The sequence below is a fragment of the Schistocerca nitens genome, chromosome 10, assembly GCF_023898315.1.
Source record: "Schistocerca nitens isolate TAMUIC-IGC-003100 chromosome 10, iqSchNite1.1, whole genome shotgun sequence".
In the NCBI taxonomy this organism is placed as follows: domain Eukaryota; kingdom Metazoa; phylum Arthropoda; class Insecta; order Orthoptera; family Acrididae; genus Schistocerca; species Schistocerca nitens.
In genome coordinates, this window is record NC_064623.1 from 52004669 (window position 1) to 52028086 (window position 23418).

A 23418-nucleotide genomic window follows, 5' to 3' on the forward strand; every position below is an offset into this window, starting at 1 on the left:
TCGCGGCATGCTACCAGTGTTAAAGACTGCGATGGAGCTCCGTATGCCACGGCAAACTGGCTGACACTGACGGCGGCGGTGCACAAATGCTGCGCAGCTAGCGCCATTCGACGGCCAACACCGCGGGTCCTGGTGTGTCCGCTGTGCCGTGCGTGTGATCATTGCTTGTACAGCCCTCTCGCAGTGTCCGGAGCAAGTATGGTGGGTCTGACACACCGGTGTCAAGGTGTTCTTTTTTCCATTTCCAGGAGTGTATTTAGTGCCGACTGGTTTCAGCCCATCGCAGGGGCCATCTTCAGGGTGAACATAAGGTCGACTGCTGGTGGCGTCACATCTACCAAGGTCTCCTGCCACACCTTAGTAGAAGTGACGCCACCAGCAGTCGACCATATGTTCACCCTGAAGATGGCCCCTGCGATGGGCTGAAACGAGTCGGCACTAAATAAATAAAAAACGCGATTAAGACTGTTTTCTTAATACTAAGTCAATCATAAAATAATAATAGTGATGAAACAGCCTATCATCGGCAAGTAGGAGGGTGATTATTAATGGTCTAAAGCAAAGTGGCTGGAGCCTGACAACACAACCACAATACTTCCTTTGAACGATGTTACAGATTTTTGCTTGTAGCAGACATTTGTATGATTGAAGACCGCGCACGTTCCTAGCAGTAACGGCCTGTTGTACTTTGTCAGTCTCTGTTTGCAAGTCTGTGCATTATTCGTGTACACCATGTACGAGCTTCACAAGCACCTGCTGATTTCTTGATCACTTATCTTTCGTGTACACAATCTCCTCGCTTTGCAATTTATTTTTATTACTACTTGATTTAGTGAACACTATGAATTCTTTCAATCTTTCCATTGCTCATTTGTAATTTAAGCAAGGCTGGATTTAATTTCTTTCTATTCAGCAAGAACTTTGATATGTAAATCTGAATGTTTGTGTAAATTATTTCAGTGAATCCCTAAACTGCTTCTGAAATTTAAGAGCACTCTTCTTTGAAAACTTTGAACATAGCTGCTAAGGTTCAGTGACCGTGTCAGAATTATATTAGAACAAATAAGCCCTCGGTCACAAATATTAAGTCAAAATTGACCAGGTTTCGACGCTACTATGAGCATCGTCTTCAGAATTAAACCAACTGTTCTAAAACATAATAGGCTAAGGGCAGGCCTTAGCGGCTCGCCATCTTATCTTATTTGCAACTTTTCGTGATGTCGCCTTTCCAGCTTAGATTTTTTTTAGAATGTGACTTGTAAGTACTGCATCTCTGTCCAGTCAGTACACACTTTAGTTTATTAATGTCTTATATACCTATTATGTTTTAGAACAGTTAGTTTAATTCTGAAGACGACGCTCATAGTAGCGTCGAAACCTGGTCAATTTTGACTTAATATTTGTGACCGAGGGCTTATTTGTTCTAATATAACTATTCTTTGAGTCGATTTTCTAACCTTTCGAGCCTTTTATTATTTTTATTTCATTCTCATTTCAGGCTGTGAGGTAATTCAGTGGTTCTTTGTTGAATAGTTTATACCCAGATTTTAGTTCATATTATTGTTTATTTGTTTCATATACCCAAACAACTGACTTAAGATCAATAGTTGCCGATTTCTGCCTAACTGTAGATATGGCTGTTTTCGTTGTTGAGTTTGGTACAGGTTTTCTGAAGTTAACGGAATTCCTGAACTGTTTTCAGAGTCAACATTTACAGCTGAATTGTCTTACATACTGATATCTCCTACACTCGTCATAGTATCTTCACTGTTAGCATTCATTGTTAATGATATCACCCGACCTGTTATTTCTAAAAGTTATATCTGCTCACAGTTTATAGTTCACAGATTGTCATTCTGTACCCTTCCCCTTATCGCATATGGATTGTTTCATCACAATTGTTGTTTAATGATTTGCTGGACGATGTTCATTAAGCACAATGGATGGCCGTGCCACTATTTGTTTATTCAGTCATCTGTCAAAAGGTATTACTGAATCATGTAATTAAATTATGCCATGAGATTTGAATAGAGCTTCAACTTTCACAATTTTTTCAATCTTGGACAACATTCCCTATGTGTGAATTACTGTTCAACATTCTTCCAACACAAGACTGTAAAATTTAGTACGCTTCTTGTCTTTCTCTGAGTGGGAGTTCACCACCGACCACATCTGTAGATAGCATATTTATGACACAAGCGCTGGCATGTGCATGAAAGCAAGCAACCATTAAAATCGGTGTTGAGCCCATAGGAGCTTAACTGTATGTTATTGCACCTCCCAGAGGTTGTATTTGTTCTTGCATCAATCAAGATACAGAGACAGTGACTGCACATACCATCAAAAAAAATTGAATATGACCATTTATGAAAATCAACCTGTTTTGTTTGTAGAGAAGAGAATCACGAAGGGTTTGAGATGTGATGCTATACCAGGATGTTGAAAATTGGATGGATTGATAAAACATGATGATGATGATGATCTCCACTGAATCGATAAGAGGAACATATGGAAAATACTGACCGGGGGGGGGGGGGACAAGATGATGGGACATATGTTAAAGCTTCAAGGAATAACCTTCATGGTATTAGAGGGAGCTGTAGAGGGTAAAAAATATGTGGGAAGACAGAGACTGGAATACATCCAGCACATAACTGAGAACATAGGGTGCATGTATGCTACTCTGAGGGGGAAGGGTTGTTACAGGAGAGGAATTTGTGGTGGGCCACAATAAACCATTCAGGAGACCTATGACCCCAAAAATAAAGCACTTTATCAGAATGCTAAATACACAAACAAAATAACAAATCAGTATTAAAAATATTTATTCTCATGACAAAGAAAACCATGGAAAATCCCATACTAAAAAATCTACTCACCAAGCAGCAGCAGAACACACACATAAGACTGTTGTGCTCTACAAGCTTTTGGAGCCAGCAGCTCCTTCTTCAGGCAGAAGGGTTAAAGGGGAAGGAAGAAGGGTGAAGGAAAAGGACCTTTCCTTCTCATGCCGTAAGGTAAGTCCCCCCCCTGACCTGCGGTTCTGGATGACTTTCCCAAAATGTACTACTTTTTCTAGACCTCTCCAGTCCTTTTCCTTCACCCTTCTTCTTTCCCCTTCAACCCTTCTGCCTGAAGGAGCTGCTGGCTCAGATAGCTTGCCAGTCATAAAAGTCTTTTATGTGTGTGTTCTGCTGCCGCTTGGTGAGGAGATTTTTCTTTTATCTATCCAATTGAATACGGTCTATAATCTCTAAGGAAACACGATTACTCATTTTGGACATTCTTGGAATCGCAAAGGTGATGATTTAATTTGGTGTACTGTGCCACCTACGTACCCACCCCACTTGCTTGCTCACAGCTTTGTATATATCCGTAGTATTTTTCACTGTTTTTATAGTTTTTTTTACTAGAGTGCGGTATTAGATGATTTGGGACATGCTACATCTCAAAGTTCAAAACTATGTATTACTATAGCATATATGTTCCATCAGACACAAAAGTGTTAAGTGAAACACGGACCACTTTATATCCAGTTTGAGGTAGTGATGCTACTTGGGGATCACAGGGGTTGACTGCTCAAAATTCCTTCTCTCAGCATTCAGCTATTGGAAATAGGAGACAGACTGAATTGGCATCACCTCATTAAAACTGCTCTGTAAGCAGTGTTAGATATACTTTCATACATGTCATCTAAGACAGCTATTGGGCCGATGACTACGATGACTTGTTTTGGCAGACTTGATAAAAGAGAGTGCCCGGCCGAGCTACTGGCAGCCGGATGGAGAGGCGACGGGTTGCAACTGCTGCGGTGCCGCGTTCGGTCCACGTCTGTCGCTGCACCACTGCCGCGATTGCGGTCGTGCTGTCTGCCGGGACTGCTCGCAGAGCCGACGGCCTGTGCCCATCCGAGGTTGGGACACGCCTGTCCGCGTTTGTGACTCGTGCATTAAGAAGGCCTAGCAGGACTCTGACATCAGGTAATTTTAACATGTTTTCTTGTTCTCATTTTCTGTTCTCGCTGTAGCGAGTGTCTTTTTCATCGCCGGTAATAATGAAATAACATACCAGTTTCGCAAAGAAAGTGCACATCGGAGTTAAATTTCAGGTGGAGAGAGGATTAAAGTCCAGGAAGAAGAAATAAAAGCTTTTAAAGTTTTCCAGTGGCATCATATTTGCGTCAGAGACAGTAAAGGATTTAGGAGAGGTGTTGAGCAGAAAGGATAGCGCCTTGAAAAGAGGTTATGAGGTGAACATCAACAAAAGTTAAACAACGCTAATCGAATTTATCCAATGTAAATCAAGAAATGCTGAGGGAGCTAGATTAGAAAGTGAGGCACTGAAGGTAGTAAGTGTTTTCTTATTTGGTCAGTGAAGTAACTGCCGATGGATGAAGTAGAGGGGATTTGTGACAGTCACCCAGAAGATAATGCCTTACTTTTTGTCCCTTCAACATTTATTCATTGTGCAGTGCGAAGCTTACAGACTTGAAAGAACGATATTTTATCTACACACCCTAATTTTCCTTGTAATCAGTACTGTGGCCTCCCTCCAGTTAGAAACAAGGATCTACGTGCCCTATCGACACCAGTCCTCGTTCTGATAATTTTTTCACTGTGTGTATCACGTCCTCATCATCCTCAAAATACCTTCCACAAAAGCTGCCCTTCAATGGACCGAACAAGTGGAAGTCTGAGGTAGTTAGGTACAGAGCCATAGGGTGGACAGGGTAACAATGACATGTTCAGAAGTCCTCAGACCTATGTGAAGCGGAGCATTATGTTGTCGAATCAAACTGTGTGGTTAATGTGCTCGTGTATGTCTCCAGAGTAATGGTACTGCTTCTTGGCATCACACCTGTCACAGCCCAGGAGAAGAACCCCTCCCCTTCAACCTCAAAATGTTGCAACAATTCAGTACAAGATTTTTTTTCAGTGAGGTTTGTGTTCCACCATAAACATCGCAGAACTCACCTTGCACACACTTTTGAGAACCCAAGAATAAGGAAAATTGCATCCATAGTTGTTTTCGCAATTGGCAGCAGGTGCAATTTTGAAACATTGCTGCAGTTATGTTAGCTGAGGAAAAATTGATAATTTTTTATTTAGTCTGCCTCAGTTGTGTGAATGTGCAATTTATTGCTGCAGTGGTTTTGGGCTCATTCGCTCACTCTCAAACCACACAACTTAGCTGTAAGTAGTTACACATATTGATACCAAACGGCACACACTGCTTCATACAAAAAAGGCAAATGGTGACAACAAATATGCTCATTATACTAAAATGTAGACTTTCACAGCAGGAAATATCATGTCCATTATAATTATCCGGGCTGTTATGCCGTGGTCGGTTGACGAATTCTGTGTCGATTCCCAACGTTTCGTCTCCGACTGCGGGAGACATCTTCAAGGGGGTCCGTAGCTCGATGGAAGGTCCAACACACCCACTGGCTGTCAACCTTCCATGCCCCTCAACTTGTACAGCTGCACTGTGGTTTCTGTTAAAGTTGTAAATAATCTTTCAGTCCCTATATTTTATCCCTGATACCTCAGAGCTTGAAACAGTATATTCCAGTCAAGAAAGGATATTGTGGGGAAATGGCAAAGCTACACCCTGCTGTAGATTTCTTTTTCTGGAACTAATCCCTTGGCTGTGGCTAAGCCATTTCCCTGCAATATCCTTCAGTCCAGCATAGTCTGCAAGAGAGCTTCCATGATGTTTGGAAAGAAAGAATGAGGTACTAGGCAGAATTTTTCTGTGAGGGTAGCTCATGTGTTGTTCCTGTGTAGCTCAGCTGGTAACAGCATTCTGCAATTGTAATGACATCACAGCAGCATTCAGGCTTAGAGTCCCAATCCAACATCAACTTTTAATCTGTTGAGGAAGCTTCAGTGTAGACTGTATGTGAACACACAAAACAGGAAAATCATTTGGTGTAGATGAGACGAAGGGAGCAGAACTGGGAAGCCTTGAGCACAACTTACAGCACCTACCATTTTGAAAATGATGTTCTCTCAGGGCACATTGGGAGGTAGTGGAACTCTCAGTGAAGAAAATCTCTCACTTTAGTGTGGTAATGGATCATGAAGTGGGTTGAAAGATTTGTTTGTGGACTAGGTTGAGGGGTCAACCATTTTTGGACCCTATCATAACAGCGAATTGTTTTAAAAAAATTTATTAGCTTCTTTGATCTGAGGTGTAAAGTTAAGTGATGTCAATTTTTTTTCCCTTTGCCAGGCTCCAATTGTTAAATAACAAGTCATGTCTAACACACTCAGCCCCTGTGCCATTTTCAAGTAATCATTGTGTACAGATAACTTGGAAAATGCATGTAAAGCTCATTCACATCTGCATATGTATACAAATGTATCAGCTGCTCAAGAATATTCTAAAAACATCTGTCTGTGTGTGTGTGTGTGTGTGTGTGTGTGTGTGTGTGTGTGTGTTTTTACAGAACTGCATTGCTTACTGTTAAGTAAATTTCACAAAATGTGCAGACAATTAACACATTTGTATACAGTGCCTTATTAATTTGGACTGGATTTTTGTTTTTCTGAGTTATTGTGCATATTGATCATTTTTAAATGGTTGACTGTATGATATACGTGACTTGTCAAGTAATGACAGCCAACTAAAGGAAAGATAATGCCCTCCATGATATGAAAATGACAGGCAACTGGTTCATCATGAAATTAGATATACCATGTCAGTGATTACAGGGTCTCAAAATAACTAGATAATAAAGTGAAATTGTGTGCGTATGGAATAATGGCCCAATAAAACTACCAGCTCTTTCTGTTTAGTAGTTTAAAATTTTGCCATTTCATCACTTTTTTATGATATTTAAACCTATAAATCCAGTTACCAATTAAGTAAGAATGATTTATTTTTTAATAAAACTGCACATGTGCCTGGAAAGTAGTTCCCACTGTGGGGTGAATCACTGATTGTTTCTTCTAGTTTGTGACTGCAACCAACAAAAGTTTTCCACACCTTAATGAGATATCATTGACATGTTGCTGCCAATAAACTAACCAGTTTACTACCTTTATTTCTTGTTCATTTGTTAATATCACTGCTTGACAATTGCTACAGGACAATGAAATTTTCATATGCATCGTTATGTTGCAGCCACATATTTCCTTGAAGTTATTAGTACTGTGAAGCAATCTATCTCAATGATACACATAATAGCAGTACAAAGTCCAACTGAAAAGACAAACTTGATGTGTTGAATTTTTAACCCCAAGACACTGTCAGGGGTGAAGGAAGTCATTGGTAGTGTTGTACTTAAGAGTATGGTGAGTACTGCTGTTGGAGTATCACTACATGGTGTCACTTGGGTGACAGTTGGTCAGCTTGAGATGAATTGGTGTCACCACATTTCACAATATACTCTGTTGAGATCCATAGTCGGAGACCCGTATGGTGCATTCCACCGATTGAAACACAGTCATTTTTTAAAATGTGACATAATCATCAAAAATGGGTGATACAGGATTGCAAAGGTATTTTTTCATTGTTTGTTAAATGACCAAGTTAGTTACACGCTGTGGCTGATTTCAGCTTTCTGTTGCAGCTGTCTTCTCATGTAAAAATAAAATAAAAATATCTTCTGAGCATAAAAAGAATGGAAAATCCAGGATGGAATAACAATAATATAAAATGTTAAGTTGCAGACAGGCACAATTAAAAAGACACTTACACAAAGCTTTCAGCCACAGCTTTCATCAGCAAAAGAGGAACACACACCATTCATACACACAGGCAGCATTCAGAAGATTTTTTTCGCTTAGATTTGATGATGAAGATGACTGCAGTGGACAACTGAAATCGTAGTATGTAACTACCTTGTGATTTTTGATGTTCATTGAAGAATTTAAAAAAGCTCACTGTCATTCCCTAGTCAAGAAGGCTCACAGTTGTGGGCATCTGCAACATTCCCAGAAGAATTCTGGTTCAGTATAACATGGAATTGTTGTCACTGCTGGGTGTGGAGAAAATGAGGAACATGTTCCCAATCCCCCGCCCCGGGGGCTCGCCACTCTTTGGCGGGTTCATTCTTGGCTACCACACGGCCCCAGCCTTTGCAGCATTTTTTCCCTTCCGTGTTGCATGTCTATCCTCTTGCTAATTTTTTCCACTCCCTTGGGGAATATGTCCGGGATATTCATGAGAATGTTCTGTATTCTGTCGCTGATGTACAAATGGTCTCGCATTTCTTTTTCGCTCCCTTTTCCTTTCTTTGTTTCCCTTCTTCTCTCGTTCCTCCGCTTCAGCATCTTCTTCCCCCCTGCATGCTCCTGAAGGCCGACACACGCGCCTGACACGTAACAGGTGACTGGGTAATGCATAATTCCCAGCCACGGGTCGACAGGTAGGGTTCGCACGTACCCCCTGGTGCAGGCCAGGACCAGGGAGAGGTGATTGCCAAGCTGTAACCTTCCCAAATTGCCAATTGGTCCCTCCGTCAGGTGAGAGTGTGAACAGTCACCTAAGGCGGGTGTGAACAATCACCTAAGGCGGCTGCACTCCCTTGTGAAGAGGGCCCCCCTGTTGGAAGGAGCAGCCACCAGAGACACTGGCAATCATGGTGGGATTTCCTCGCAATGAGTCAATCATCTTCCCACTCAACTTCAACAAAACGTAAATACAAAAAGGCTAATGATTCGAAGTCCTTCCTGCTGCACCACGGTTCCTCATGGTCTCACGTACTTAAGACGGTCAGTCCTTCACCACGGTAAATCCGTTTATTATTCAGACTGATGTAGATGCAATTTCTGGCCTCGTGATATCCTGCTCTCATTTACGAAATGGCCACTTCAGATTCTCAAGCACAACAACTGCTTGCTGCCTTGCTTCTCCACAGTTACCCTGTTCGTGTCGAGGCCCAAAGAACTTTGAATTCTTCCCGTGGTGTAATTTACACCAGGCTGCTCGATGGCCTAATAGAGACCGAAATACAATCTTACCTCTGATCAGGGTGTCATTGCCGTTCATCGTGTAATGAAAAAAGGTAGAATCCTCCTTAGAGCCCACCCGAGCTGTCTTTCTCACCTTCGATAGAGTGGTGCTTCCGTCCACACTCAAAGCAGACAATGACATTATTATGGACCAGCCATACATTCTGAACCCGATGCACTGCTACCAGTGTCATCGTTCTAACCACACTACGTCTTGTCGACACCCAGCGAAATGTGTCACCTGTGGTAGGGATACGCACAAGGGCGATTGTCCACCTCCTCCTTCCCGCTGTATCAACTGCAATGGTGGCCATGCCGCCTCCTCTCAGTAGTGTCCAGTGTATCTTGAGCGGGCTGTTAAAGAGATCTGGGTAAAGGAAAAGGTGCCTTATCCAGTTGCTCGTAAGTTACTGGCTAGTTGCAGACCCTGTGTTCTCCCATCTGGTACCTATAGTTCTCAGAATGAGATTTTCACACTGCAGCGGAGTGTGCGCTGATATGAAACTTCCTGGCAGATTAAAACTGTGTGCCAGACCGAGACTCGAACTCGGGACCTTTGCCTTTTGTGGGCAAGTGCTCTACCATCTGAGCTACCCAAGCACGACTCACGCCCCATTCTCACAGCTTCACTTCTGCCAGTACCTCGCCTCCTACCTTCCAATTTCTGAGTTCGAGTCTGAGTCTGGCACACAGTTTTAATCTGCCGGGAAGTTTCATATCAGCGCGCAGTGCAGAGTGAAAATCTCATTCTGGAAACACCCCCAGGCTGTGGCTAAGCCATGTCTCCGCAATATCCTTTCTTTCAGGAGTGCTAGTTCTGCAAGGTTCGCAGGAGAGCTTCTGTAAAGTTTGGAAGGTAGGAGACGAGGTACTGGCAGAAGTAAAGCTGTGAGGATGGGGCGTGAGTCGTGCTTGGGTAGCTCAGATGGTAGAGCACTTGCCCGCGAAAGGCAAGAGTCCCGAGTTTGAGTCTCGGTCCGGCACACATTTTTAATCTGCCAGGTAGTTTCACCTATAATTCTGTTCTTGTTACCCCTTGCTCCATGACGGACGTGGCTATGCAGATGTGCAACCTCCAATACATCTCTGAGGTCGTGAAATCGCCCAGTGTCAATGTAGCATCACCATCCCCCCTCCCCCATCAAGCTGTGCAACAAGCCATCAAGCTCTTGCCTCAAGTGGCGAAACCACCTTCATCTACCCAGGAAGGCTCGAAGAAGTCCTCGAAATTGCAAACGGTCTTCTCCTTCGCCACCTCGAAGATCCTCTTCGATGGTGTCGGCACGTGATACCTTAGCCTGGCCAGCCTTGGTGTCACTGGTGTGCACCAACAACTGTTTTTTAGCATTGGACTCCCCAGACCAACCGAACAAACAAGCTGATGCTTATGTGGACCCATGGAGCACGATCCTCCTACTTCTGTGCCCTGTAGCAGCTCCTCTTCCCCAGCTGTCACCCGGCAGCCGCCAAGGTGACACCCTGTCTCATCATCATGACTCTCTTCCAATGGAACGTTTGTGGCCTTCAGTCCCACAAAGAGGATTTACGGCTGCTTTTAGTGTAGCAGCGTCCCCTTGTACTATGCCTTCAGGAAACGAAATTGCGCCCTCACGACCGCTTCGAACTTTCACATTTCTTACCGATTCGTTTTGATCTTCCCCCTGAGGTGGGCATTCCCTCTCATGGGGGCGTCGTGTTGCTCATATGGGATGACATTCATAGTCAGCCCATTTCGCTGACTACCAGTCTTCAAGCTGTGACAGTTTGCCTACTCCTTCCCCACTGGACTTTTTCTCTCTGTACTATCTATGTCCCTCCATCATTCACTGTCACCAGGGCAGACTTCCTTCAACTTATTGGGCAGCTACCTCCCCTGATTTTGCTACTCGATGACTTTAATGCACATCATTCCATTTGGGATTCTCCCAGGACCTGTCAAAGAGGTGCCCTCTTGGCTGACCTTCTTAACCAACTTAACCTCTTCTGCCTTAACACTGGAGCACCCAATTTCCTTTCTGACTCCTTGCCCACCTATTCCCATTTGGCCCTATCCTTTTGCACTGCCCAGCTTTGGCTCTCTCGAACCAAGATCCATTCCCCAATTTCCGGCCTGACAGTAGCTAACAATGTCGTCGTGGACCCTATTGCTATCTCCAACACCTTGGGCCGCCATTTTGCAGGAGTTTTGAGCTCTTCCCACTATCGCCCTGCTTTCATCCATCGGAAGTGAGTGGAGGAGGCTCGAGAGATACCCTTCTCTTCTCAGAAGCATGAGTAATACAGTGCCACCTTTACTATGCTGGAGTTCAGACATGCTCTCAGTTCATCCCGATCCTCCACCCCAGGGGCAAACGCCATCCACAGTTAAATGGTGCAGCACCTTTCTCTTGAGGGCAAGCACTTTCTGCTTAACACGTACAACCACATCTGGCTGAGGGCACATGTCCTGGACACTGGCCTGAAGCCACCATCATACCCATACCTAGGCCCGGTAAGGACAAAAACCTTCCTTCTACCTACTGCCCCATCTCTTTTACCAGCTATGTCTGCAAGGTGATGGAACATATGATTCATGCCTGGCTGGTGTGGTGGCTCGAGTCTCGCCATTTACTATCAAATGCACAGTGTGGATTTTGAGCATGTGACTGTGCAGTTGACCATCTCGTTACTTTGTCCACCCATGTCATGAATGGTTTTCTGAGGAAATCCCAGACTGTGGCCATGTTACTCGATTTGGAGAAGGCCTACGCCACCTGCTGCAGAGGGCGCCTGCCCTGTTTTCTTCAGGCATTTTTACAAGACTGAGTTTTCAAGGTGCTTGTGGGTTCTGCCTTGTTGGACACCTTTATCCAGGAAAATGGTGTGCCTCAGTGTTCCATCCTAAGTGTCGTCCTCTTTGCTATCACTGTTAACCCTATAATGGCCTGTCTCCTGGTGGGCATCTCCAGCTCTCTTTTTGTAGAAGACTGTGCCATCTATTGCAGTTCTTCATGGACCTGTCTCACTCACTGAGCGGCAGCTTCAGCACTGTCTTGATCGTCTTCACTCCTGGAGCATCGACAATGGCTTCTGCTTTACCCTGACAAAACCATCTGTACGAATTTCTGGCGGTGCACTTGGTTTCTCCCACCATCTCTACATCTTGAGCCTGTTGCCATTCCATTAGTTGAAACTACAAAATTTCTGGGGCTCATGCTCGATAGGAAACTCTTGGACTTCTCCTGTGTCTTACCTGACAGCCCGCTGTAGGAGATTGCTCAATCTCCTACGTGTCCTCAATGGAACTTCCTGGGGTACTGATCGAACCACCCTCCTCCATTTGTACCGGTCCCTTGTCCATTCGAAACTAGACTATGGGTGCTTTGTTTATGCATCTGCAAGCCCATCCCTCTTCCCGCCGTCTCAACACTATCCACCATCATGGCATCAGTTCGGCCACGGGCGCCTTTTACACCAGCTCGGTTGAGAGTCTGTATGCTGAAGCTGCTGAACTACCACTGTCCTACCGCAGTGACTTTCTCCACAGCAGATATGCATGCCATTTGTCTGCCATGCATGGCCACCCCCCTATGCTTCCTCCTGTGATGATTCCTTTGGTCGTCAGTATGGGGCTCATCCCTCTTCTCTGTTACCTCCTGGAGTCCGCTTTCGCCACCTGCTACAGTGGCCTAACTTCACACTACCTTGAACTTTCCCAGTGGGTGTGAACCCTTCACCACCTTGGCTTCGTGAAGTGGCCTGTGTTAACCTTGGCCTTCATTTGCTTCCCAAGGACACTACTCCAGCCTAGGTATATCACCTCCAGTTTCATGGCCTTCGCGATAGTACCTTTGTCTACACTAACGGCTCTCGTACTGATCACGGGGTCGGGTGTGCCTTCGACATTGTCTCCTGTGTCTTTGTGGCACACTCCTCAGTATTTACAGCCGAGCTCTTCACCTTGTATCAGGCCACGGAGTACATCCGGCATCACAGCCTCTCCAATTGTGTCCTCTGCTCAGACTCACTCAGTGCCCTCCAAAGTCTATGTGTGCTTTACACTCCTCATCCCTTAGTGCAGCGGGTCCAGGAAAACTGTCACTTGCTCACTCTTCATGGAGCCAGTGTCATATTTCTGTGGGTCCGTGGTCATGTCGGTCTGCCAGGAAAAGAGGCTGCTGATGCTGCTGCCAAGGCTGCAGTCCTCGTTCCTCAGGCCGTGAGTACCTATATTCCCTCCAATGATCTCTTCGTTGCCATCTGTCGGGAGGTGGTGTCCATTTGGCATCGCCAGTGGTCCTCCCTTCACGGGAATAAGCTTTGGCTTATTAAGTTGATCCCAGCACCTTGGACGACCTACTGTCGGCCCTCCCGCCGAGAGAAGATTATTTTAACTTGGCTGCGTATTGGGCACTGCCTTTTTAGCCGACTGTCGACCGCGTTTTACTTTTTATCCACTGTAGCAATATGGCGAAGGCCATGTAATTTTTAGTTTTGGACCTCCGTTTCTGTATATTTTTTTAAGCCCTTTTTGCGTGTGCCTGTTTTTAGCTATCTCCTATTCTGTCCACTGGGACTGACTTCTCTGTGTGTTCGTGTTCTAGAGTTTTGACTTGGGCGCGTATGACCCCAGATGTTTTTTGAGCCGCAAAGCAAAGCAAAACAAAACAAATGTTACCAATTTAAGAGACACTGAAGCACAACAGTTAGGGTAGATGTGGAGTCACCACAATCTGGTTGGGTGTTTCGACTAATTGAAAAACATAACCACACATCTCCACAGAAGAGTTGGGAAAGGTGAACTGTTGTACAGGGAATGTTTTATATTTTTCTGGTAGAGTGTACCATTAATTTTTATGAATGGCAACAATCATCTCAACAGAACTGGCCATATAGCCTGAACAATAAAACGTGATAACATGGAGTGAACATATAGCCAGGCCCAAACCCTCTATAGCATCTGTGGGATGTTCTCAGAAGACATTCTGTGCAGAAAATTTTAACCATGCACGTCGTGAAGGAGGAACACAAATGTACTGCCTGGTACTACCTATGTTAACAAAGGCTATAACACAATATGGAGTGGTTCCTTAGCAATTATCAAGCAGAATATTTGTAGGGAACATTATTAAATGCTGTTCTTTTATCTTTTCAGCACTTTGCCATTTACGTCAACAATGCTGCTACACTATACATGGGACCGACAGTTGCATGCTTTCTCCACAATTATCTGTTATAACCTGAGGTTGTGTACTCCATCAGAATTGTTTCCAATGCAGCTTTCTTTGTGAAAGCTAGAGTAAAGCTACAGTATATTATAAAAGTACAAAAAAAAAAATCAACTACATGATGTTCACAAATAATCGAGGGCATACTATGTAGTTGCCAGTTTATATTGTCCCGTAAAAGTAGTACTACTCCTAAAGAAGAGATGTATAACCAGAGTTTACTTCTGTTTGTGCTGTTAAAAGAGAAAGAAGTGTTAGACTCTAAACCTATAGCAGACAATGCTAAGAAGTTAACATTGTTGAACTGTTACCTATATAACATCACAAGATTTTAGCCATAGTGGAAATAGAAATTTATCTCTATTTTTATATATTGAAGGATAAAACATGAATATATGAAAGTAAATTGATATAATGAAAGGAACAAGAGTATATCAGTGGCATATTTACAAAACTATCTTATGCAAATGTATTTCGTATTCATTTGTCTTCCATTTATTGCACAAGTTCAGTTTCCCTCTTCTTGTGCTGTTTCAGTAAGCACCCTAAACGAGGCCAGCTCGTGTTTCTTAGAATTCAGTGCCGAATAGTCTCAGGCATGTCTGAAAAATTCCCACATACTTCTTCCTTGCTTGTAATTTTGTGTGGGTTGCACCTTCTGGTGGACACTGGCATATGTTTTTGCTCACTTTGTAAGAATTAGGTGCCATCCATGACACTCGACTGTTGTACTATCAGAGTATTGGGCAGGGCAAAAAGAAAGAAACAAGTTCACATAATTCAAGGAAGGTATGGTAGAAGACCAAACACAGAAATTCATACAAGATCTCTGGAATCTTAACTGATGTTACAGTCATTCAGTACGAGAAATGCATATCGCTAAATGTTATCAAAATTCTTGCCAAGCACAACTCTTTACTGTATGTAGATTCAAAACCAGTAAGCATGAGATTTTTAATTTCAGAAATCATACAAGGGGGATCACCTCTGGTGCACCTGTGAAATGGAAGGCCATCTATCTTCTTATCAATGCAATGATGAAGTAGGTGTTTTAATATCACAATTCGTGCTGACGTTGATGAGGTGAAGAATGTACTGTGTCCAGTCCTCATCAAACTGTAGGATTAGCCAGTGTTGTAACATTTTAAGATGTTCCAGCAGTTCTGTTACATTCCATAAAAATAAATGGGCCATATACCATTCTTTGACATTGCACAGCATATTGAATTTTGGCAGATCTCTAGGTTCTCCATATCTCATATCATGGTGATTTACTTTCCCTTTCATCTGAATTGTATATTCACCAAAGAAACAAAATTATCTGGAAAACTCTCATCCTCCTTGTCACTGTGTTATCATTTTGTGTAAGGCTATGTAATAACTTTGACTGACACAGCTTAAAATTCATTTGCTTATCAAAAAGGATACCACACAAGTTTGCAGAGGAGCCGCAAATTATAACATGCGTTATGCATCAGTTCTGCAGATTTTTTGTGTAGACTTCCCTGATATATTGCTTAGATAAAGCAGTGCATTGCTCTTTTGTTTATGCATAGGTCATGTCTCTTCACAATGTTAAAGAACCATCATTAATGTCATGGCATAGAGCTGTAATTATAAAACATGCAGTTGGGGTTGTACAAATGCAACCAAATCCATTTTTGCCAGTTCCAGTACACATTATGCTTACTACAGATAATGTGTTAATTTCTCTCTCACATGATCATAATGTTAATGTCAGAAGCACTCCTGTCATGTCAGTAGCATTCAAATTACAGATAAAGCTTCCAGAGGTTTTGTTTAGAGTGGTACTCTGTGCAATCTTCTGTTGTACTTACTCAGTTGGGATAATTGTTTCATTCTTCTTAACTGATCCTGTATAAAGACATCATTGTGGAACAGAGGGGTCCAATTAGATTCTATGCCCTGATACAAAACAACAAATTATCTGCCATTTTATAAATAAAACGAGATTGTTAGAACAGTGGTACTACTGGGTGCATTTGTGTGTATCGTGTGGTGCAGTCTTTTGTGTCTGGAGATGAAATTAAATGATGAGTACCTCTTTTTGCTGGTTTCTCTTCTGAAGAATTTATCAACATATTTTTATAAGTAGCATTAACAAATGATGAAGAATATACAATCTTCGTAACTTCTCTTGAAGGGAAGCCTTGTGAACCCCGTGTGTGGTCATGAAGGCTGTAGGTGTAGATACATTATTTGCAACAAGTGCTAGGTTAGTAGTGTCTACATAGTAAATGGACCTACTGTTTTTTTAAAACAATGAGGAGTTCTATATATGACTGTTTCATTGTTGGAATCATTATTTGATATGAACAGACATTTCTGCATGTTTCAAAGAAAATTGTTTAAGAGATGCATAAGATTTTAAAAGGTGAAGGAACCTTCACTTGTCTTTAAATTTTTCTGTGTGTGATTCTTGAAGAAGTGTGATTACTTCGTCAAAGTAAGGATTTGAGAGTTGATTGCTGATAGCTCTGGATTGTTGTTTGTATTGTGGAGGTGATCAGAATTGTAAGCTCTTGCCGAGTAGGGTGTGGCAATTTTACTTTGTCCAGTATATGTCTTTCATTTGTAATACAGAAAAATTTCAGTTACTTGAAAATTCTGTCAATGAATGAAAGGTGTAATCTATGTACTAATGAGATGTACTCACAAACCAAAGTAATTGTGAAGAGAAGAAAGAGCTAGCTTGCTTGCTATGTAGTTGTTTGTGTAAAGACACTGTGTTGAAGATACGTGGAACCATTCCATAATGCCTAGTCCTTCATAGTGTGTGAATTGCCGTTTTAATAGATTACTTTAAGCATTTTCTTAAGTTCCTTAAAATGTGATGATACTTTTGCTCTGCGCATTCATTCAGCTCGCTTAATATTTTCTTGGTTTTGTATCAGGCATTCTCTTATTGAAACATATACAATTTAGTGTTTTCCACTGTTGAAAAGTCAAATGTTTGTTGCAATTGGTTTTCCCAAGGGCCACACATTTATCACAACGGAGCATACAATTTTGTATCAATACATTCCTTTCTCATAGTGGAGAAACAGTAAAAGTGTTGCATGTCATCAGAAATTGCTTCAGGATATTAATTATTGTGGTGATTAACAGTTCACCATCATAATGGAATAATTTTGTAGTGACATCAGTTGTTCTCAAATCCTCAAGAGCTGTGCACTGTGCACAGGATGTCCCACACATTGTGGGCCATCATAATATTTATCCTGCATTTCCTGTTGCTACCTGTAACACTTTCTCTACCATGGTATTGAAGCTACTATAATATTTAAAACACCTTATACTGCTCTTTTACATGTAATGGCATCTGATAGCTTCTACAGGGAAGTACACAGTCAGTGTTTAAAGTGAAAACTCATCAAAAATAATCAGAAACGTGCAATAAATTAACTCCCAGACTGTCAAGAACTTTTCATCATCAGAAAATGTAGAGGTGGGAAAAATGTGTAGCAGGTTGTCTTGGGCTGGAATGTATGATAGAGCAGTCATTAACATCTGAACATGGATAAATTTAAATTTAACAAATTAATCCAAAAGAAGAATTATAATCAGTGTACAAGCAAGTGAGCAACACGGTGTAAAGAGCTCTTATGGAAGTTATTGACAGCCTGAGAAACAAGCAAAGTGTTCCTTCCCAGCACTTGGTGGGTGCAGGGACGCCAACAAGCATTTAACAGGTACTTAACATTTAAAGTTTAGCATGTTTCTGCATCTCTTGAACAAAAAATAACATTGCAAATATTAATAAATGCCATATCACCGCACACTTCTTTTCCTGAGCTTTCAAATGCCATTACCTCAGTAGATAATGTAATAAATAACTGTTCCATTACAGTTAGGTTTTGGGAATTAAGTCCTTGAACAACATTTTAAAATTTTCCATTTTACTGAATAATGGCCTTGAGGAACATCAATTGAAAGTCAACTTTTTCTTGTATCATGAACTGTGCCATTACTTTGTTAAAACTGAAAGCCTTCATGTTTTCTTCACATCCCCTACCCCACCTCCCAAAATGAATACAAACACACAAGTTAAATGAAGCCTGCCGCTACAGTGCTAACAGCATTTCAGTGTGCTACCATCATCAGCACATACTACTTACATCAACTCTGCTACATACTTCATATTGATTTGTGGAAAGGAAATATTAAGTTAGCATATATAGCATAGGTTTGCAGAAGCTTCAGGTGAGCATATTAGTTACTCTATTTTAGCACAAGGTCTACATATTTTAATTTTTTGGGGTATCGTGTTCCCCTTTTTATCTTGCATTATTGTATGTATAATTTTTAAGGCTTTGTGTAGTTACGTTACATGGCTACTGATAATTATTTCCATGTGGATATATTGCTCAACCTATAGGTTCATTTTGTGAAGTTAATACCATGTCCACCTGTTTGGTCATAATAGTAATAAATTGATTTTCTCAACAAAGACTTACCTATTTCTCCATTAGCTACTTTGCTCTTTGTGAATTGTGTTTTTACTATTTCTCTGTTGGAGAACCTGGTGGGTTCTAGTATCTAATTTTCATTTTTTTTAGAAGTATGAATCACATCCATGTTGCCAAATCATCTCTGGCTTGATGTTAGATATTCACTGTTGTCTAAAATGTAAGTATGAATCTTTGTCAGCTTTTGTTATATTCATCATCTTTCTTGTCTTCTGCCTGTACCCAGAAAACAAAACTAATGCAACTTGAGGACTTGTACATGATCAACAACTTCTGGTCCAACAAAGACTATCCCCAGCAACTTGACCTTACCTCATATAGTTGAAATACAGAAAACAAGTAGAACCCATCATCTTTTCAAAAGGCAAATGCTCTCTATGGCTTGTTTCTCACATTCCAAACTGAGATTGCATTGTGCCAATGGGTACATCTTGTGGCCACAAAAAGAAGTGGTACACAAATACATGCAGTAACAGGCAGATAAGTAGTTTTTTTAAATTATATATTTCAGCCTAAGATCACACAAAGGGAATCACCAACAGTTTCGACTTATCAAGTTTTCCTCAGATCTATTTAAAAAGAAAAGGGACATAGCAAAATATTAGGAAACTAAATAATCGTATAATCCTACATAATTAACTGTAGCGTTCAGTTTAAACATACAGAGCATATATATATATATATATATATATATATATATATATATATATATATATATATATATATATATATATATATATATAATGTTGTAACAGCCAGTTCAACTGATGAGTCACTCTGACATTCATGTTTGTATAGTTGTATATAGAAATTTTCCAGTATTTTACTATCCCCCTTTTTCTATATTTTTAAAGAAATCATCTGATAGCGACATTATAACAAGAGAAACTGCTAATGATACCCTTTAATTGGACAGATAAAAAAATCTACTCACCAAGCGGCGGCAGAACACACACGTAAGACTGTTGTGATTGGCAAGCTTTCGGAGTCAGTGGCTCCTTCCTCAGGCAGAAGGGTGAAGGACTGGAGAAGTCTAGGAAAAGGGGTACATTTTGGGAAATGTCACCCAGAACTGCGAGTCAGGGGAGACTACCACACAGGAAGAGAAGGAAAGAGTCTTTCCTTCTTATCCCGTATGGTAAGTCTCCCTTGACCCACAGTTCAGGGTGACTTTCCCAAATTCTATCCCTTTTCTTAGACCTCTCCAGTCCTTTTCCTTCACCCTTCTTCCTTCCTCTTCGATCTTTCTTCCTGAAGAGCCACTCGCTCCAAAAGCTTGCCAATGAGAACAGTCTTTTCTCTCTCTCTCTCTCTCTCTCTCTCTCTCTCTCTCTCTCTCTCTCTCTCTGTGTGTGTGGGGGGGGGGGGGGCGTTTCGCCACTTGGTGAGTAGATTTATCTATCCAGTTAAATAATTGTTTTTGTTGTTATAATGATACTCCTTGTGTGATGTGAGGATACAACATATAATTAACATTTTTTTAAAGCCAGTTAGTGTTTTACTAAGGCTCCACCTTGTCTTTGTGTGTAGGATTTCAATTTTTTTACGGCAAGGAAGGTACATTATATAGTACGTTCCTTAAATTTCAAATTTTAATAATTTTAATTTATTTACAAATGACTTATTTTGTTTTCATCGGTAGAAGTATTTATCCTTAAAGTGGTTATTCATTGATATGATGATCTGAGTGTAATGGAAGCTTGTAATGCTGTTTTTTCTGTCATTGGACATTTGCACTCAGTTTTTCGTGTTGACTGCTGCATTGCGTTTACCATTAGTATTTCTACCTTTGCATCTGCAGCAAAGTGGTATTCAGCTCAACATCAGTATCTAAATTTTTATTAGGTGGGCCATGACAGTGCCACAGCAGAGTTGAGGAAATGCTCGTTTTATCACCTTTCTTTGATTCAAGAAATGTCACACTGAGCAAAATACCTTATGAATTACAATACTAACATTTCTTTCTCCAATTTATCTTCATTGAAATCTAAAGAGAATAGTGTGATTAACTTCTTTGCTTTCTGGTCCCTGGTAAGATCATAAATATTACACTTTTTCTGAAATTTGGTTCTACTACCATATTCTTCCTGCATATTTCCTCGGCCAATGGTTCTTTGTATCAGCTACCCTTTTTAACTGAGGTTGGCAACTGCAGTCATTTGAATTGTAGAAATCATATATTGATTAGTCAAGATTTCATAACACAATGCTGATTATATCTATTTTAGTGAGAGGTTGTGATCTTACCCAAATAAAAAGTTTAGGAATAGTCTCGCCAGATTTTTTGTTCTCGTCAGTGTTTTAAACACACACACTCTAAGCAGATTCCCATTGGTATCAAAAATAGGGGGAAAAAGGAGCTTTTGAGGAACACGCATGCATTCTCCTCCCGTATTTCTTATTTTTACAGTAATTTCTCTCATCATGTCTGAATTGTTGGAGTCGTAAAAAAAATAAAAAATAAAAAAAAAGAGAGAGAGAGAGAGAGAGAGAGAACAAACAACCTTGCGTGGCAAGTTTATTTCTAGTATTTTCCACTTTGCATTTGCTGCTTTTACTGTTAAAATTTAAATATAAGTTTTCCTCCCTTTACCAAAACAGTTATGGTTCCTACACAGCTTCTGTTTATTACATGAACTGTTACAATGTGAAAGCACCACAGCCCTTGTTTGTCCCAGGTTTCAACATTTCCCTTAAAATTTCAAAGTCAAAAAGAGGTTTGCAGCTGCTAAAGAATATTCATCATCATGTTGGCTTTCAGTTTAGCATCTTAATGGTTAATACAAACTTTAATAAAATTCATGTTTGAATGTCGTAAATTAAGTTACAAACAGTAATTTAAGAGATAAAAGGGCTGTGCTTACAAGCAGAAATCAACAACAAATTGAAATAATGATATGAACAGTGAAATCAAAGTCTTGAGCCATTACAACTGTAGCCCCCTCTCATTAATATTATAAGAAAGGCAGGAGTTAGACAAAATACCCTTTTGTCTTCTGTTTCTATAAAGGAAACGATTACATGAGGGAGGGGGTACTGTTTCTTGTTTGATTCTAGTAAGCCTGGCCCTTTGACATATTTGGTAAGATTTTTAATGATAAATCTAACTCTTTCTATGCAGTGGAATGTGACTGACTAATAAGAAGACTGATTTTGTAGTAAGTTGTTTCCCTTGGTTTTTGGAGGAGAGAATTAGGAAGAGAAGATAATCTTTTCTCTGACTGGATGTAGCAGGGTCTGCACAGGTATACTATAAGAAATGCCACAAATTATATGTGATAAGAGTGAGGCAGCTCCTCATTTGTCACTTGTGGTGCTGTTTGTTATGTAGATGTAGGCCATAAGTAACAGCTGGTACATGTATGTTAAAAAGAAGAAGAAATAAATGGAAACATTATTTTAATTTTCATTCTGTGTTTTTCTTTCTATTTTTGCTACATGTTTAGTTCAAGATTGTTTTCACATTTATTCATATGTAACTGATTTGTTGTGAAAATAACTGCCTAATTACAAAAGAACACCACATACAATCACACTAGTTCTGCTTATGTTAGAAATGTGTTTTGCAAGTTACCTTATATCCACATGCCATCACAATGGTGCAATGATAACATTGATTAAATTATACATACTATGAGGGGGCCAACACTTACATATGCCAACCTGACAAGAAGTTGGTAAATTGTTTCAGTTAAATTACATAAGCTACAAGTTATATTCAGAGCAAATGGCTTTTTTCCCTAGCTGACAGCTGGTATGTTATTTTCAATATTGTGTGTACCAGTAGTAAGGGCCACACACATTTATCTAATGGTGTTTAAATTAGTATGAAAAAATTGACAAAACAATAGTTAACTGTATAAAAATAAAATTTCTATTCGGAAATTTGTTAAATTTTGAATGAGACTGCTGGATGTTCATGAGACGCAATTTCCAGTACAGCAAATAGTAAAAAATAAATAACAGCAAATGTAAATTCTGAATCACAGGTTCCATCTTCAAGGGAGAAAAGAGGAAATTGTTAGAAGAAACTGGATGGGGAAAACTGAGGACAAGGAGGAGTAGTGCAGGGGGTAGAGAGAGCAATCAAAACCAATGCTAAGGAGGAGGGAAGAACCTGTGGTAATATCTATTTTGTTGTTTCTATGTACTGTACTCAGTGTTGCCTTTCATGAAGGTTTGTACAGGTCAGTCAACCCCATCTCTTCGTGGATAAAAAAATAAACCAGATAAATACTGGCACCTATTTAAAGGCTGAGGAAAGAAAAATAGTGTGAACCAACCACTCTGATGAGAAAAGTAGTTTCATAATTGTAATTATTTTTGGAATAGGAGTAGCCCAGAATACTCATTATCACCTTACATTCAAATTTAGATTTGATATCTGTCTACATTTTACATCATTAGATAAGTGATCCAAGATTTTGATGCCAGAATAAATGTTACTCACAAGCAATCATTAGATTAGAAAATCTGGGATTTATTACTCACATTTTCCAGGTCTGTTGAAAGCCTGTTGAAAATGTAATAAACAGGAAAACACAAAACCTTTCTGTAAAATTTTAACTGAAGTGCTGCCCAAAGGCAATTTTTTTCTTAGTAGTGTTCACTGAATGAATGTTTCAATTCCTTAATCACAATTAGTGTAGTGTGTGCAGACTTAAAATTCTTAAATGAATCAAAAACAGTCTAGACAATGTCAACAATTTGCACAGTCAATTTGAAGATATATTTTAAGAATCTGCATAATGTATCAAG

The 23418-nt window shown here is 40.5% G+C and overlaps 1 protein-coding gene across 1 annotated transcript in view; it reads left to right on the forward strand.

The window, feature by feature from the left end:
* Window positions 1-16947, forward strand: part of LOC126210346 (zinc finger FYVE domain-containing protein 1-like) — a 104412-nt gene extending 87465 nt beyond the window's left edge. Inside the window, exons 11-12 of the mRNA XM_049939561.1 lie at window positions 3740-3980; window positions 14098-16947. Of these exons, the coding sequence (XP_049795518.1) occupies window positions 3740-3963 (224 nt within the window). The 3' untranslated portion in view covers window positions 3964-3980; window positions 14098-16947. The remainder of the gene's footprint in view (window positions 1-3739; window positions 3981-14097) is intronic.
* Window positions 16948-23418: the final 6471 nt, after the last annotated feature.